Source organism: Aspergillus ibericus, assembly GCF_003184845.1.
Source record: "Aspergillus ibericus CBS 121593 unplaced genomic scaffold BO80scaffold_70, whole genome shotgun sequence".
Classification (NCBI taxonomy): Eukaryota; Fungi; Ascomycota; class Eurotiomycetes; order Eurotiales; family Aspergillaceae; genus Aspergillus; species Aspergillus ibericus.
The window spans coordinates 69,115-84,849 of NW_020292168.1; the positions used below are offsets into that span (position 1 = coordinate 69,115).

At 54.1% G+C, this 15,735-nt stretch overlaps 7 protein-coding genes across 7 annotated transcripts; 2 read left to right on the forward strand and 5 right to left on the reverse strand.

The window, feature by feature from the left end:
- The first annotated feature begins 1,305 nt into the window (after positions 1-1,305).
- Positions 1,306-3,187, forward strand: BO80DRAFT_259739 (putative MFS transporter). Its single transcript, XM_025714732.1, has 5 exons — positions 1,306-1,572; positions 1,679-1,704; positions 1,752-2,037; positions 2,083-2,497; positions 2,542-3,187. The coding sequence occupies exons 1-5, from the start codon at positions 1,386-1,388 to the stop codon at positions 3,167-3,169; spliced, it is 1,542 nt and encodes a 513-aa protein (XP_025569958.1). The 5' UTR covers positions 1,306-1,385; the 3' UTR covers positions 3,170-3,187.
- An 18-nt stretch (positions 3,188-3,205) lies between these two features.
- On the reverse strand, positions 3,206-4,480 carry BO80DRAFT_418533 (uncharacterized protein; the record flags this gene model as incomplete). Its single annotated transcript, XM_025718268.1, has 2 exons — positions 3,206-4,239; positions 4,291-4,480. 2 exons carry the CDS (start codon positions 4,478-4,480, stop codon positions 3,206-3,208), a joined length of 1,224 nt encoding a protein of 407 aa, XP_025569959.1.
- A 317-nt stretch (positions 4,481-4,797) lies between these two features.
- Positions 4,798-6,033, reverse strand: BO80DRAFT_393546 (formate/nitrite transporter family protein). The gene is made up of 4 exons (XM_025717255.1): positions 5,688-6,033; positions 5,515-5,635; positions 5,092-5,448; positions 4,798-5,005 (listed from the first exon to the last, which is right to left on the reverse strand). Exons 1-4 carry the CDS (start codon positions 5,970-5,972, stop codon positions 4,848-4,850), a joined length of 921 nt encoding a protein of 306 aa, XP_025569960.1. The 5' UTR covers positions 5,973-6,033; the 3' UTR covers positions 4,798-4,847.
- A 983-nt stretch (positions 6,034-7,016) lies between these two features.
- BO80DRAFT_497601 (MFS transporter) lies at positions 7,017-10,398 on the reverse strand. The gene is made up of 4 exons (XM_025724088.1): positions 8,599-10,398; positions 7,618-7,741; positions 7,443-7,552; positions 7,017-7,395 (listed from the first exon to the last, which is right to left on the reverse strand). The coding sequence occupies exons 1-4, from the start codon at positions 10,247-10,249 to the stop codon at positions 7,349-7,351; spliced, it is 1,932 nt and encodes a 643-aa protein (XP_025569961.1). The 5' UTR covers positions 10,250-10,398; the 3' UTR covers positions 7,017-7,348.
- A 635-nt stretch (positions 10,399-11,033) lies between these two features.
- Positions 11,034-12,795, reverse strand: BO80DRAFT_429731 (GTP cyclohydrolase II). The gene is made up of 5 exons (XM_025720541.1): positions 12,510-12,795; positions 11,471-12,460; positions 11,289-11,433; positions 11,096-11,241; positions 11,034-11,059 (listed from the first exon to the last, which is right to left on the reverse strand). Exons 1-4 carry the CDS (start codon positions 12,564-12,566, stop codon positions 11,096-11,098), a joined length of 1,338 nt encoding a protein of 445 aa, XP_025569962.1. The 5' UTR covers positions 12,567-12,795; the 3' UTR covers positions 11,034-11,059.
- Positions 12,796-13,089: 294 nt separating this feature from the next.
- On the reverse strand, positions 13,090-14,688 carry BO80DRAFT_418548 (URC4/urg3 family protein). Its single transcript, XM_025718269.1, has 4 exons — positions 14,442-14,688; positions 14,064-14,391; positions 13,839-14,012; positions 13,090-13,775 (listed from the first exon to the last, which is right to left on the reverse strand). Exons 1-4 carry the CDS (start codon positions 14,595-14,597, stop codon positions 13,150-13,152), a joined length of 1,284 nt encoding a protein of 427 aa, XP_025569963.1. The 5' UTR covers positions 14,598-14,688; the 3' UTR covers positions 13,090-13,149.
- A 238-nt stretch (positions 14,689-14,926) lies between these two features.
- On the forward strand, positions 14,927-15,645 carry BO80DRAFT_418552 (PRTase-like protein; the record flags this gene model as incomplete). Its single annotated transcript, XM_025718270.1, has 2 exons — positions 14,927-15,402; positions 15,450-15,645. The coding sequence occupies exons 1-2, from the start codon at positions 14,987-14,989 to the stop codon at positions 15,643-15,645; spliced, it is 612 nt and encodes a 203-aa protein (XP_025569964.1). The 5' UTR covers positions 14,927-14,986.
- Positions 15,646-15,735: the final 90 nt, after the last annotated feature.

Below are 15,735 nucleotides of genomic sequence, written 5' to 3' on the forward strand. Positions count from 1 at the left end.
TGCCGCAGCGAGCTACGTGCGTACCTTAGTACTGCCTTCCAAGCGAGGGATCTGTATCCCAGGCCAACGTGCCATCCTCCGCCCTACGAGGTTGGCAAGCCAGCGTTCCCCGTGGATGACCTTGCCCGCCCGCGTCGCTTTTCCTGTTGCCTTTGCCGCGGGCATCCTCGAACCGCCGCATTGATGGGACGTCGAGGGCCTGTACATAGTAACTGGGCTGGCCATTTCGGAGAAAACCCGACCGGCTGAGAGCCTGGCGGGATTAGTTGGAGACATTGCGGCCGTCGAGTGGGATCGGGGCCGTTTGTCGGGAGTGGTGTGATGTAGTGACCAGCCAAGGCCGGGATTATCCTGGATCGCGGCGAGGGCTGCTGTCCCCGATTGACCAATCAGCGGCGGCCGCGGGCGCGATCAGCCTGCCGGCGAATTGCACGATTCCCTGCCATGATTCTCCATCGAACCGACCAGGAATTTGATTCCGCGCCTCACCTTCCGGTCTCAGTCTCGTTGATGTCATCCGCCAGCTGCTGACTCTCGAGGGAAAATCGCGCATCGCATCTGCTGTCGGCCAGGTGTAACCTCTTCCCCGGTGAGCCAGATCTGTACCCCTCTCGCTGCAATACCGTGCACAATACATGTGATACGCTGCAATACCACTAGACGGTGACCGATACGGTTTCATCCCACTGACCAATGACAGCTGCCATGGGCTGTGCCTTCGTCTCAGACGGGTTGCCTGCATCGGGTGGCACTCATCGGTCATGTGACTGGCACGTGGGTGCTCTGGATACTACTGTCATCTACCGCGTATCCTGATTCCTGCCCCAAGGGCAAGTCATCACATTATATTGTCGGTAATTGTCGATTCTAAGAGGTCGTACTTTTCGCGGTGATCGGGATCTGTACAGTGGGATCTACGTGCCCTGCATGCAGCATGCAACAATCATAGTAAATAGCTGATCAGTTATCCTAAGACGAACATGTCTCCATCATAGTCCTTTGAAAGCAACCACTAAGGTTGATGGGTTGTCCTTCATTCCATCACGGAGCACAGTCCTCCGACCTCATGGTTTCTCGTCACACACATGCTATCTCCACACAAGAGCCAGGAGTTTTCCAACGCATTGTGCTACGGTCTACCATCATCCAATCCACAGAGACAAACCAACAACACAGGTACACAGTGCACCAAATTTGCCACAACAGACCCGACTGTTCGAATTGACATTGTGGGCAGACAGCGGCAGTTACCCGAAACCTTAAACCAACGCGGGTAGACATCAACCAACCACACCATCGCCGGCAGGATCTACACGCCTCCATCCCGTCAACAGATTTTTTCTTCTCCCACCACACCGCATCACCTGCATCTCACCAGCCACATCATGATCCAGGTCCCCAGCGCTGGCTCCCAATGCCAGCAGCAGGAAGGACCCCCCTCTGCCGCCCTCCCAGCGGACAAGGATGTCGCCTGGGCCGTAGTCAGCGACGAAGCCGGGGAGATCGACCCCGCGATTGAAAAGAGGGCGTTGCGCAAGATTGATGCTTTTTTTATGCCGGCGATGTTGATTGGTTCGTTCTCATGTTTCATCTGCACATCCTGTTTATCTATTCATTTGCCGAATGGATGGATCCGGATGAATCTTTGCCCGGATGCATGGCTAATCTCGGTGTCTAGGATATGGATTTGTCTATTGGGACAAGGTTCGTTCACCCAGTGGCATGCATTGCATCAGACTAACCTATTTCAGGCCATTCTGGGCAGCGCCTCGCTGTTCGGCATGACGACGGACCTGCAGCTGTCGGTCATGGATTACTCCACCTCGCCAGCCACCAAGGATACCTCGCGACTCAGCTGGGCCACCTCCATCTTCTATTTCGGGATGATGGCGGGGCTGTATCCGATGACGTTTATACTGCAGCGGTTTCGCATTCGGCAGGTGTTGGGCCCCGTCGTGATGCTGTGGGCGATTACCTGTGCCGCCACGGCGGGGGTGACCTCGTGGCGGGGGCTGTTTGTGCAGCGGTTTTTTCTAGGTATTTTTCTCGCTCATCCTCTGTAGGGGCTGCTGACCAAGGTAGGGTTCGTGGAGAGCGTCATTCCCACCGGGTTTATGACCGTCGTCAGTGGGTATTATACGCAGAAAGAGCAGAGTCTGCGCCAGGCGTGGTGGTTTTCAGGCACTGGCTGGTTCACCATTATTGGAAGTGCACTCAATTATGCCTTTGGGCAAATTGATTCCGGGAGCCTCAGGCCGTGGCAGTATATCTATATTTTCGCGGGTGCACTGACGTTTCTCTTTGGGCTGTGGTGCTGCGCCATGCCCAATTCGCCGGTCGAGGCGTGGTTCTTGACGCACGAGGAGAGGGTTGTGGCTGTGGAGCGTCTGCGCCGGGGACAGACTGGGGTGCGATGCCATGTGATTAAGAAGGAGCAGATTGTGGAGGCCTTCCTGGATGTCAAGTTGTATCTGATTGCGATTATGATGGCTTCCGCGTAAGTGATTTGACAATATGGTGAGTGTTGCTGACCCGGTTCAGGTATACCATCAACGGAGCGATTTCGGGATTCGGCCCGTTGATCGTATCGACTTTTGGCTATGATACCCTCGACTCGATTCTGTTTCAGTTTCCTGTTGGTGGTATCTGCCTCATCTTCATCCCCCTTTGCGGATACATCTCGTCACGCGTCCCCAATACACGCATCCCCATGCTCATCGCCTGCTGTCTCCCGGTCATCGCCGGATGCGTGATCATCTGGAAATCCGAATGGGGATACCATCCGGCGGCACCGGTGGTCGGGTATGCCATCACCGGCTTCTTTGGTCCCGTCGTCAGTCTCATCATCACCCTCGGTGCCAGCAACGTGGCTGGCGCGACGAAGAAGACCGTCATGGCCGCGACCGTGTTTGTCGCCTACACCGTTGGAAACATCATCGGGCCGCAGCTGGTCAACAGCAAGACGGTTGACCAGCACTATCCGGAGCTGTGGGAGGGAATGGTGATTTGCTATTGCATCACGATTGCGGCCGCGATCGCCCTCTACTTCGTGCTGTGGCGGGAGAACCGGCGTCGTGATGCCCTAGACCTGGACGAGAGCCAGCGCGACAAGCTGGCCTTCCAGGATCTCACGGACAAGCAGAATCCCTTTTTCCGGTACGTGCTGTAATGCGTCGACCAGCGGGAGACTTGCTCGATAGTGAATTCAATCATCCTCGTAGAGATTATCAAATTGAGTCCCATCATCTCCCGTAATCACCACCCACCGGACCTTTCGGGCAATCCGGGCTTCCCTCTTCTCGACCCGCTGTAGCCTTCTCTCACTCTGCTGAATCCGCTTGGTCACTTTCTTCTCGCGCTCCTTGACCAATTTCTCCATCTGCCGGTCCAACGTCTTCAACTCCTGCGCCAAATCATCCTGCACGATGCCCCGACCCTGCAACGACTCTCCCAACGGGCCCTGCATGCGCTCTTTGGCCCTCCCTCTGGCCTCCTCCCTCGCCCACTCCACCTCCTCCATCTTCCCCAACAACTCCTGCTCTGCAGCCTCCGCCTCCCCAATCCCCCGAACCGCCTTTCCATGCCTGTCAATTAACCGATTATTCTGCCTGTCGGCAAACCACTTCTCCTGCATGCTCGCCGCCCTGCGCAACCAGTTATCCCCGTCCACGGGGCCCTTCCTTTCCTTCAATACCAACGGCGCCACATACTCCTTCAACGCCTCCATCCGTCTCATCCGCGGGTCAAACTTCCCTCCAGTCCCTCTTTCCTTGGCCTCCACTTTCTCCCCCTCGCCCCCCTCCCAAACCTCATCCCCCTCCTCATCCTCCAAAACAGCCGGTAACTCCAACACTCCCCTCCCCTCAACCCCCACCACCCCCAACATCTCCCTCGTCCTGAGCACCCTCACCCTCAACCCCCTCGGCCCAAACAACCTCTCATTCGCGACCCTCAAAAACTGCCTCGTCCGCACCCACGACACCATAAACGAGCCATACTCGGCCGCAGTCTGGATCCCCAGCGCGAGGAGCTGAAATTCAATGGTGGGGACAAAGGAGAGGAGGTTTCCGGCTTGCCCGGCGGCTTGGAGGTAGGGGTTTGCGAGCCAGACGGTGTTGAGGGTGTCGAGGAAGGTGAGGAAGTCGGGGGTGGTGAGGGGGGTGGGAAGGGTGGAGAGGATGGGGGAGGTGGCGCGCGTGAAGGGCCGGTGGATGGTGCCGTGGTAGGTGTGTGCGGTTTCTTGAGTGTTCTTTAGCATTTGGTTTGGGGGGGTGGAGGGATGAGGCTTACGGGGGATGACGATGGGTTTGGGGAGGATGGTGGAGGGGCGGGGGTAGGTGGTGAGGATTTGGTTGGGGATTAGGAGGGGGGTTTTGGTGTCGGTGTCGGTGTCGATGGAGTACTCCGTTTGGAATTGTTTGGGTGAAATTGTGATCGGTCGAGGCGGAAGTGGCGGGGGGATATTTTCAGAGACAGCCATGGCGATAAATCTTATAAAGTATCTAATTGAGTAGTGAGCAATTGAGCCCCGACGAACGACCCGTGGGATCAAGATGGATATATACTCCAATAAATTTGATGCCTGAAGTGACAAAGAATGCTCGACCCCGGCCAGCACAGCCGACGCCATTCTATCTGCTGATTGGTCCAGGCGTATAAGCCGAGGCGCTGATTGGTCAGCCGTCGATCATGGATGCCTGATGCGGTGTCTGCATGCAGTGAGGCAGTGTTACTATTCTCATCACATACATCACATCATATCACATACTCAATTTGAAATAGTAACCGTATCACGTACGTCGTACTTGGTATTCGATTTCTAGCCATATTCAAAATAAACTATGCAGTCATGCGGTTTTTTCTACCACCCCCGCTGTTGCCTCCACATCGTCTTTTCCTCCAGCTGTGGTGGGCGTGGTGGTTTCCGATGTATATTGTCCTCTTCTCAACGCAGCCAGAGACATACTCTCGCCTTGAAGGAGGTACATATACCAATAATACGTTCCTACCTCAATATTAGCCACCCAAACACAAACAATCATAAACGATAAAGCACAAGAAAGAGAGTGAAAGAGGAAGAAGGTATCTCACCCGCAAAAACCCCACCCCCCACAATATTCCCCAACAGCGTCGGAATAACCCCCTTCCAGACATACAACCCCACAGTAATATCCTCCGCGCCCAACCAAATCGCCAACGGGATAAAGGTCATATTCGCCACCACATGGTCGAATCCCAACGACACGAAGCCAAAGATCGGCCACCAGATGCCGATGATTTTGGAGGTGAGGTCCCGGCCCTGGATCCCGAAGAAACAGGCCAAGCAGACGAGCCAGTTACACCCGATGCCGCGGAGGAAGATTTGTTGGAATTCCGGCGTGACTTGTTTTTTGGTCGCGTAGGAGATTACTTCGGATTTGTAGGGGTCGGTGGAGAAGACTTCGCCGTCTGGTTGTTTATTCATGTTAGTGGTGGGTGGAGGGGAAAGGGGGACGGGGGATGGGATAGACGTACAGCCGAAAATAATCGCCACGAGGAACAGTGATCCGCAGAGATTTCCCCAGAAAGTAACGAACCAATGCAGCAGCATCTTATACCAAGGGAGTTGGCGTTGTAGGGCAGCGACCGTAGTATACTACTTCCATCAGTATATACTCTTTGCATATCAATAGTAGGGGGAGGGGCACCATAAACGACCCCGTACACAAATCCGCCCCGGTCAAAATAATCATACACAATCCATAGGGAAACACCAACGCGCCAATCGTCCGAATCAACCCCGGGGCATTCTCCTGAAACCACGGACTCGTATTCGTGCTGAGGGCCGTCCCGCACGCCAACCCCAGGAGACCACCCGCCGAGACGGCGCTAAAAAACACCTTATCGAGACGCATATTCCCCTTGGCGACACCAGCCCGGGCGACAAACTCCATCACCTGGGCGGGGGTGTATGCGTCTAGACTGACAGACATGGTTGCGATGGGATGCAGCGAACGAACTGTTCACGTTATCGCTGCAGATGTCCTTGCTGACTAGAAAAAACGAGTGAGGTGAATCACCAAACGACGCCGAGTAAGCCTTATATACCATTCACCTGTCCCAACGACCAATCACACCGCTCTGACACCCCATGCCAGCTTATCGGATCGACATGGAATCCGCCCCGCAAACATCAGCCCCAGCATGCGGATGGAACTCGGGGCGAAATGGCCGTGTCTTGCCAAGACCGGCCCGGACGAGTCACCGTCGGACATCTTATCAGTTGGATGAAGGTATTACGACATCTCCGAAGGATGGGGCGTCTGGACCAATCAAGGGGGTGGTGATGGAGTGTGTGCTGGGTATGTGATAGGTGGATGGTGTCGAGGTAGAGCATGTGGAAGTGGACCCTGGGTGGAATTTCATGAACCCGTGTTCCTTTGGTGGTGGGGATACGCCCGTGCATGTCCGACGCTATTGCTGTCGATCTATCCCATCCCTCACGTCGGGGTCCGGTTTTGGTTGAGTAGAGAGGCTTATCGGGGAGAAGCTTCCTTTGACGGCGGTTTGGGGTGGGTTGGGAGTCTTGGTGGTGGAATAGAGTTCGATAAGTGGTGATGGTCGTCTTGGTGACAGATGGTGGTGTCGATCGTGATGCTGGTCGCGAGGCGAGGTGAAGGCGGTGTGAGTGTGTTTGGGGCCAAATTTTGGACTTTGGTGGAGTTGAGAAATGTTGAGGGGGAGTCGTTGAACTGGGAAGCTGGAAGTTGGAAGAGTTCGTCGGTGAGTTGGATTGGATGGTTTTGAGTTTTTAGCGGGACGGTGCGAGGTGCTATTGTGGATGATGTGGATTATAAGGTGGGGAATGGAGAGTCGAAATTTTCTAGACTTCTGGCGTGGATATATTATTATCCTGACTAGATACTTTATAAGAAGGGGATGCAGAAGGTGCAGGGTAAATGGTACATGCATACCCGCGACTTGCATGGACGGGCTAGATGAAGTCTTTCTTAGTTGTACTATGGACATGCCTTTGCCGATAATCATACCATCTTTAGTCCTACATAGAGAACAATGAATCTAACTCTAGAGAATAATGACTGCTCAAATCCACTCATCTTCCAAATCAACTCATACTCCCAACGCAACCTTGACATTCCCCTCAAACGCCTCATGCACGGCATCCCACCCCAACTTCAACTGCGCCTTTTCCAGATCCCTGCATCTCCTCTCCTCAATCTCCATATCCATATCCAAGCCCCCCTTCTCACCAACATCCACCTCCTCCGTACCAGGCGTCACAGCCCTCTTCCCCAATAGCCCACACTCCCTCAGAATCCTCTCGGGCGGATATGTCCTCCTCCCCTGCTTAAACACATACCTTGATACACACGTCGCGAATACCTTTTTCTTCATCTCCTCATCTTCATCCCCCATCCCTTTCCCCCCCTCATCCCCAAAACCAGGCCTAAACACCCCCCTCTCCACAAAATGCGACACCAAATACATCCACTTCCCATCCCACGAGAAAACCCTGGACCAGACCTCATACCCCTGATACGGTTTAATCTCCCTCCGAAACACACACTGCACACCCCCCAGAATCATCAGAATCGAAGACGGGGACGACGGCCGGACCGAGAGGCGGGATCCAAAGAGCAAGGCGCGCAGGTTCGCGTGGGAGAGATCCACGTCGGTGAAGTACGTCGAGTTGGATTTGTGCATGTTGTAGTCGCATTCGCTGAGGGGGGAGCGGGTCGTGCTGATGGTGGGGAGGAAGAGGTGGGAGGGGTGGAGGGTTGAGGAGGGGGTGGGGGAGAGGTATAGGCGCGTGAGGAGGGTGTGGAAGGTGCGGATCTATGCGTTAGGGTGTTGGTTAGGTGGGTTGGTAGGGTTGGTGGGGGATGGGGATGGGGACGTACGTGCCATATCCAGGGGAGGTTTTTGTAGGTTGCGAGGAGGAGGAGGGTGAGGAGGGCGAGGAGCGTGGTGGAGTCCATGGTGGGTGGGTTGTCGGTGGGTAGGTGGTTTTTCATGTGTGTTGTATGTGAGGGTCATTGGGTGTTGGGGCTTTATAGAAACTCGATGCTGGTTAGGGTTTGTCGTTACCTGTCTTGTGCAGGTGAAACTGGTTGAGTGATGGATGTGGCTGGTTCGATGGCCGAACCTGGCCGAGCTTGAACCTTGCCGTAACCTAATCTGTGGCCCCTGAGTGATGCAGTAGGGGCATTACAATGAAAATAGTGGGTATTTATGGCTTTGTTTCGTGAGAAGTTGGATTCAGAGAGGCAGTAGCAGTGGGTGATTTATCAATAATTGGCAGACGGGAGTTGCTACAAGATCATGACAGAGTCCAGTCATCGCCAACAACTGACGATTGGCTAGATCTCTCATTACAGACCAAAGCTGACATTGGTAAATGTTCTTGTAAGCATCGAAAACATTGCTCATCGCAGAACTCGCATCGGAATTCACCCTGGAAAGTGGAGTTGAACTGCATGTGTGGTTCGTCAAGCAAGTCAGGGTCAGGTGCATTATACCAGCAGCATATTAATTTCATATACTAGCATGAAACGTCTTGTCTATATCTATTGACATATCTAAAAAATACACATTCACTGTTCCCCACCTGAGAATCCTCCGCCGGCTCCACCGGCTTTTCCACCGGGGTCACCTTCTCCACCACCTGCCTCCTCCCCGCACTCTCCTGCAACTTTTGCATATATCGATCCGATTCCGCCGCATACTTGCACCGCGTGCGAATCGCCGCCCCATACCGATAAAACAGAAACGGGGCAGGCATACACAACAACGACAAAAACGCAGGAATACACGGCGCCCAATGAATCCCTAGCCCGTCATACATATACGTGGCAATAATGGGAAAGATGGCACCAAAGATCGACCTGAGCACCGTGTTTGCTGCCAACACCGACGCCGCGTAGATCGTATACGAATCGATGAGGTAATTCATCACTCCCAGGTAGATTAATATCACCCCGAATCCGAACGGTGCCGTGGCAATGATGCTGACAATCCAGTGGATAGAGGGAGAATCCGTCCACGCGAACCAGAACTGGCTGATGGGAATTGCGATCGCACCGGGCATGCATTGCAACAGTCGAGCCTCGGGGGGTGCGAATCCCCCGTGTTTTTCCTGAGTCTTGATGAAGTGCAGGTTGGCGGGGATGGTGAACCCCACGCCGATGATCATTCCGACCATAATACCCAGGAAGGCAAGGCCGCCTACGCCGGGGTTCCAGCCGCGGACGTCTTCGTACACGATCGGGAAGGCCGCAAAGAACATGTACAAGGTTCCGTACACGATAGCAATGTACAGCGCGAAGAGGAGCACAATGGGTTCGCGGAAAAGCAGGACCCATGGGCGAGACATGGTTGTTTTCAGCAGTCTGGGTAGGGAAATCTTGCCCTTGTCGAGCTCGATCTTGCTCCGGTAGACTCGGCCCGTTAGGAGTGAGAGTCTCTCCGCGCGCAGACGCAGGAGTCGTGGTGCGTATGTCTCAGGGATTGACACCGTCATGAGCAGCCAGATGAACCCGGCCAGCGCGGCGAGAAAGCCCTCCACCCATCGCCAGCCGGCACGCATGCCCAGAAACCCACCGATGATGGGCCCAATGGCGGGCCCGAGGAAGGGAGCGGCGGCGTAAAGACTGAGCGCGAGACCGCGTTGGCGCGCCGTGAACATGTCGGAGATGGTGCCGCCAGCGTTGGTGAAGGGCGCTGAACCAAAGGCACCGGCGAAGAAACGCAAGATACACAAGGTCCAGATGTTTTGGGCACCCGCACAGCCGGCGGAAAAGGCGGCCATACCCATGCAGCTGAAGAAGAACGGAAGTTGGCGGCCAAAGACCTCACTGAATGGGGCCCAGAGAAGGGGGCCGACGGCGAAGCCGAGTACGAAGAGGGAGAGTCCGATGGTGGCCACTACGGAGCTGACGGAGAAATAAGCGGTAATTTCGCTGACGCTGCCGCTATACACGGACGAAGTGAGGGATACGGTAAGGGTGCATGAAGCCACGATCAGCGTAATGGCGATTTTCCGGCCTAGGCTGAAGAGCATCGGGTTGCGATTGTCGTTGGGAATCCATGAGACCACGTACGGGTCATCCTCAGTGCCACTTCCGGGAAATTCGAACTCCAGCACTTCTTGTGTGATGGCGGCTTGGTCTGTGAGGAGTCGCCAGAAGGGGATCTGGGACCGGTATACTCCCGGGGGGAGGCCCTGGGGGGCATCTTCCATGTCGACCATGTGGCCAGCCTGGTACCTTGAAGCTCTGCGTTTTCGTATCTGTTTTGAGATGTCATTTGGCCTCTAAATTGTACCGCTCGGTTGGGGTAGTCAGGGTTAGCGAGTGACAGACCCGGCGGGTAAAAGCGATGATAAGCAACGGACTGCGGTTGGGCTTTCTTTTATCACCGGAGTAGTGATGGCAATCTCTTCAGCTGCTGAGCTGAGACTGGCTCGGGCACGCACTAAAACAACGGGTCATGCCGCCGTGCCACCCTGACCCACTTGCAATGCGTTGCTTGGATTGCGCCTTCTGTCCACCAATATTAGCCATCTTTACAAACCACTCCCTACGATCCGGTCAACGGAGTAAATAGATCAACATTCCAGAGACAAATCAGAAGTTGTATACCGCAGAGGAGTCATTTTTGCGTGATGTGGTGTGTTTGCAAGCCAACGGAGCATGCATGGCATCGGGTATCGGCACCGCCTGGCTCGGGTGGAACCTCGGCTCGAAGGTCGGCGGTTATGTCTCTCAATGCTCGGTTATCCACCGGCTTATCCGAGATCGCTCTAGGACCCATTCCTTATGCCCTCACCACAGCAGACTGCTCAAGGTTAATCTTCTACGAAGTTACACGGGCTTAGAGCAAGCTACTTCCAGTTGATCGATGGTATATAGGACTAGATAACACGAAATATGATCCGTGCAGATTACAACTCGATCTTGGACCAATGCACTACACGTGGCGCCACACCGCAATTCAATCGACGAACAATCGGTTGATTCTAAACTCTAACTATTCTAACATGTGGAGTACCATCTCAGTGCTAATCGGTCAGCCTTTATCCTCGAATCCTATCAGGTCAACTCACCGTTACATCCTCCCAAGACTCCCAACCCCGGCCCTTGACCTCTTTGAGGTCATCCTCGGTGATCTGTCGGCCAGTCGTGAAGTATCCCGAGTGAATCTTGGCGTCGATCTCAACGCGCGAGTCCTCAGGAATCATATCTACCTGGTCAGCCCTGAACACATCATCAAGGGGGAAAACAACTCACGGTCCGGAATCGGGATACGTTCATAAATTGGGATCCCCTGCTCCACAATCGCATCATGCTTCATATTCGACATGGACAGCATGCGATCAATCTTGGTGATCCCTAACCAGTGCAGAATATCCGGCATGAGGGCCTGAAACCGCATCTACACACCCACACAATTAGCATCCAATCCCCCATACCCACCCCACCCCCAAAGGAATAGGCATACTCACATCCTTAGTCCCAGCAATATTCTCCGTCCTCTGAAAATACTTATCCGCCGTATCCCCTCCCCTCTTCCTCGAATTATACACCAAATACTTCACCACCTCGCCCAAGGCCCTCCCCTCCTTGCGAAAATAAATCACCACCCCCGATCCACCCCCCTGCGCCTCCTTAATCGCCTCCTCAATCCCGAACGTAAGATACGGCCGACACGTACAAATATCCGACTGAAACACATCCGACCCATTACACTCATCATGAATGCGCAACGCCAACTTGATCTCCGGATCCGAGACCCTTTCCGGCGGCCCAAAGATATACACCGTGAGACCCCCAATGGGGGGCAAAAACACCTTCATATCCGGTCTGGTAATCAGTTCGGGGTAACTCCCCCCGGTATGTTCGAACAGCGCCCGTCGGAGATCCTTCTCCTCGACCCCGAACCGTTCCGCCACGCCGGGGAGATACCAGACCGGTTCGACGGCCACTTTGGTGACTTTGACGTCGCCGGAGGAGTTCAGGACGATGGATCCGTCGATGGGGATGCGGTTCAGGGAAATGGCTTCGGTGATTTCCGAGACGCGCATGGTGGCGCGCGTGACGGCGATGGTCGGGCGCACGTCGATGCCGGAGTCGAGGTAGGTGGAGTAGTGTTTGACAATGTCGTGGCCGAAGGGGTCCATGGAGACGATTTTCTTGGGATCGCTCCATGCCGGTTGGCTGGGGAAGTTGAAGGTGGGTTGTGTGTTCAGGAAGTTCGGCTTGAAGTCGGGTTCGAGGTCCCCGGAGGCGATGGCCAGCGCGGTGTAGATCGAGTAGCTGCCGCCGTGGGCGCCGATGGCGTTCCGCTTGCTGAGGGTGTTTTTGGTCCGGCCGACGATGACGGGACCTCGTGTGGTGGGCGAGGAGGCGCCCCAGGTTAGGGGGATGGGGTTGGCGACGCTTTGGCTGGGGTAGGTGGTGAGCTGGGTTGGTTAGTGAGATTTTTCTGATTTGAGGAGGTGGGGGACGTACAACGATGCGGTTGCTGTAGTGCTCCGCGGAGGAGTTGGTTTGTTGTGTTGTCGTCATGTTGTGTGTATCGTGAATATAGGATAAGGGGAAAAGTGGACGGGGGACGGTGGGATGAACGAGACGTGATACTTGACTTGTTGACAGGAAGCGACGCTGATTTTATATGCCTGTGGCCGTGTCCGAGAACAAAATGCTGAGTACAGCCTGATAAGCGATAAGATAGTACCAGTGTTTTGACTATCTGGGGAGGGAGACAAGGGATGGACTATGGAGAAGGGCGGGAGGAACCACATGCCCCATTATCGTATCGTTCGCAGTACTCCGTGGCTCAGATCGATCGCGATATGATCGAATCCCTTGATAGACCTGGGGATCGCCGATGGCCAATCACAGGCCTCGATAAGACGGTGCGGCTTATCTTGTCTAATCTTATCTCTGGTATCTCACCCATCTCAGTTTCCATCACCGACAGTCGTGGAGAGAATGCAGTGAGTATTGAGTCTTATTTCTGTCGTATTGACTTTGTTATTTTCTGCTGAATGTCAATGACAAGATCTATAATAGCAGCAACTAATTAATTCCTACTAAGCATCATACACAGCCATATCGAACTCAGAACTCTTTCTTGACTATTAACAGATTAAAACAAAGTGCCATCACCAGAGTTCAGAATCGGACTCGACTTCGTCGTAGGTCTTTTCTCCGCAGCCAATTCCCGTCCCGCCTTCCAAGATCCAGCTTCCAACATCTGCGGCAACGTCAACCGTACATCCCCGAATTTCCCACCCTGAATAATGCGTCTGTGCAGCTCATCGAGCAACGCAACAGTCATAGCTCGCCACTCGACAATTTCCCCATCTCCGACCGCAAAGCACGGCAGGCTTTCTCCGGAAATACGCAGCCCCCGTTCCAACGCCTCCGGCTTCAGCGTCAATACCCCCATGTCTACGAATAACCCTCCGTTGCGGTACTCAGGGAGACCCGTTCCCAGCTCAGCGTTCTTCCACTTCACAGAGAGGAGGCGCTCAAATGGGACTTTGAGAGAGTATGCAAGCCACTGTGTCAGCTTGTGGAAGGGTTGAATTGCAGATGTCTCTGAAGCCTGGGAATGTTCGGCCAGCACGGCGAGCGGCCAGGCGTCGCCAACAGGGTGACCGGAGACTTTGGTTCGGTCGGAGGGCCAGATGGGGATGAGGGTTTTCTGGAGGACTTCCCAGAGGAGGGAGTAGTCGAGGTCTTTGCCGTTGCTCGTAGCGAGAAGGTAGTCTGCGTGTCCGATTGATTCATCGTTAGATAACAGCAAAATGGAAGATGGGAAGCTGCACACACCTGCAATGTGGCCAGGCCGGCCAGAGGGCCCAAAGATATCCGAGAGCTTGGTCAACGATTCACCCAGTCGCTGAAGAATCTCCACCCGAGCAGCAGCTCCCACGAGCGGATTGCTTTCATCGACTTGAAAACCGCGACAGAGTATATCCACTCCGAGAGTTCGTAGAGCCTCTCCTATTATTCCGTGAGTAACCGTTACCTAATCTGGGGAGTGGAACACCATACCATGCACCACATCCTTCCTCTCCGAACCTTTATTGGCGAAATCCCCATTCAAGAACATATAAAGCGATGCGACCGCAATTCCCTCGCTGCGGTTGAATACGGCCCCGGTTTCAGGTTCCCGGAACTTCCAAGTATCTCCCGCCCCGGCATCCAGTAGCACCGACACGAAGAACAGATCCAACAGACTCCGCACTTTTTCCTTGTCATCGTATCCTGAGGCATCCCACCGCTCGATCAGTTTTTGTATCCGAGGTACGCCGCCGACGTCGAAGTGCTGCCAGCGACCGTGGGGAGGGATCTGGTCGTAGCGGTCCGGACCGAAGTCGCGCTTTAATTGTCAGTAGTGTCTCACCGACTCTATAGGCTGTGGGTAGCTACCTGGATTATGCCCACGACATAGTCAACCGTCGCATCGAGCCGCTCAGGGTGGTAGTCGTAGTGGTGCAGCTTGCCTTGTTCGGCGAGGCTAAGGACAGTGCGGGCACGGTCGCGCACAGCTTGTAGGCCGAGCAGTTGCTGGATATTGGGGTCCATGGTGTTTCTCGCGGAATGTGTAGACTAAATATTAGCCAGTATGGTGATCAAAGATGAAATCAAACGAGTTGTCCGAATCTTGTCTGAAGAAGGGATGTGTTGGCAAGAGGGGATCCAGGAAAGCGGGGAAGGCGCTTATCTCCTCGGCTGATAAAGTATCTTATCTGATACGGGCCCGATAACCGCCCTGCCGATGTAGTACAGCCAGTATCACAGCATCAACAGTCGGAGAACGCCATGTATTTTCTCAGTGATATCTAACCAAAGTATGTGTATTTATTTATACCGTTATATCGACCACCATAGCCATGTCTCAATCATCAAAATACCTCCCATTCACTTCTCCCACATCTCACACCAATTAACCCCCATCACACTCACCATTCACCATGACCATTTCACTCCCCCCCAACGTCCACCACCCCCAAAATGACACCTTCACATCCCTCCTCTCCAAACTCAGACACCGCACCCTCAAGCCCACCGAAGTCCGCTCCCTCATCCGCAACATGACAGCAACCATCACCAAGACCCTCCACATCGACGCCACCGAAACCGAAACCATAGCCGTCATCGTGGTCCTCCGCTCCGGCCTCTCCATGTTCGACGGCTTCATGGATAATATCCCCGCCGACGTCAACACTGCCGTCTACCACATGGGGATCTTCCGCGACGAAGCTTCACTACAACCAGTCGAGTACTATAATAAATTGCCCGTGAAGCCGGCGCATATCAAGCAGGCTTATATTCTCGACCCATTGATTGCGACGGGGGGGACGGCGGCGGCCGTTGTTGAGATTTTGAAGTGAGTTCTGATCTTTTGGATATGGGTACATATTGACTCTGGGCTAGGGATTGGGGTGTCGAAAAGGTTACGTTTTTGTCTATGTTGTCGACGCCGGTCGGGTTGGGTCATGCTGCTGCGGTGTGGCCGGAGGGGAGTCACTTCGTGGTTGGTGCGGTTGATCCGGAGGTTGATGCGAAGGGATATATTCAGCCGGGAGTGGGCGATATTGGGGATAGGTTGTATGGGACTGCTTTTGATTAGATTAGATGTCATGAATTAACTAATATGTTTTAATGTGGAGGAAGACTGCAGCATCACATCACTCGTGTATCTCTAAGGTTTCTGTAGATT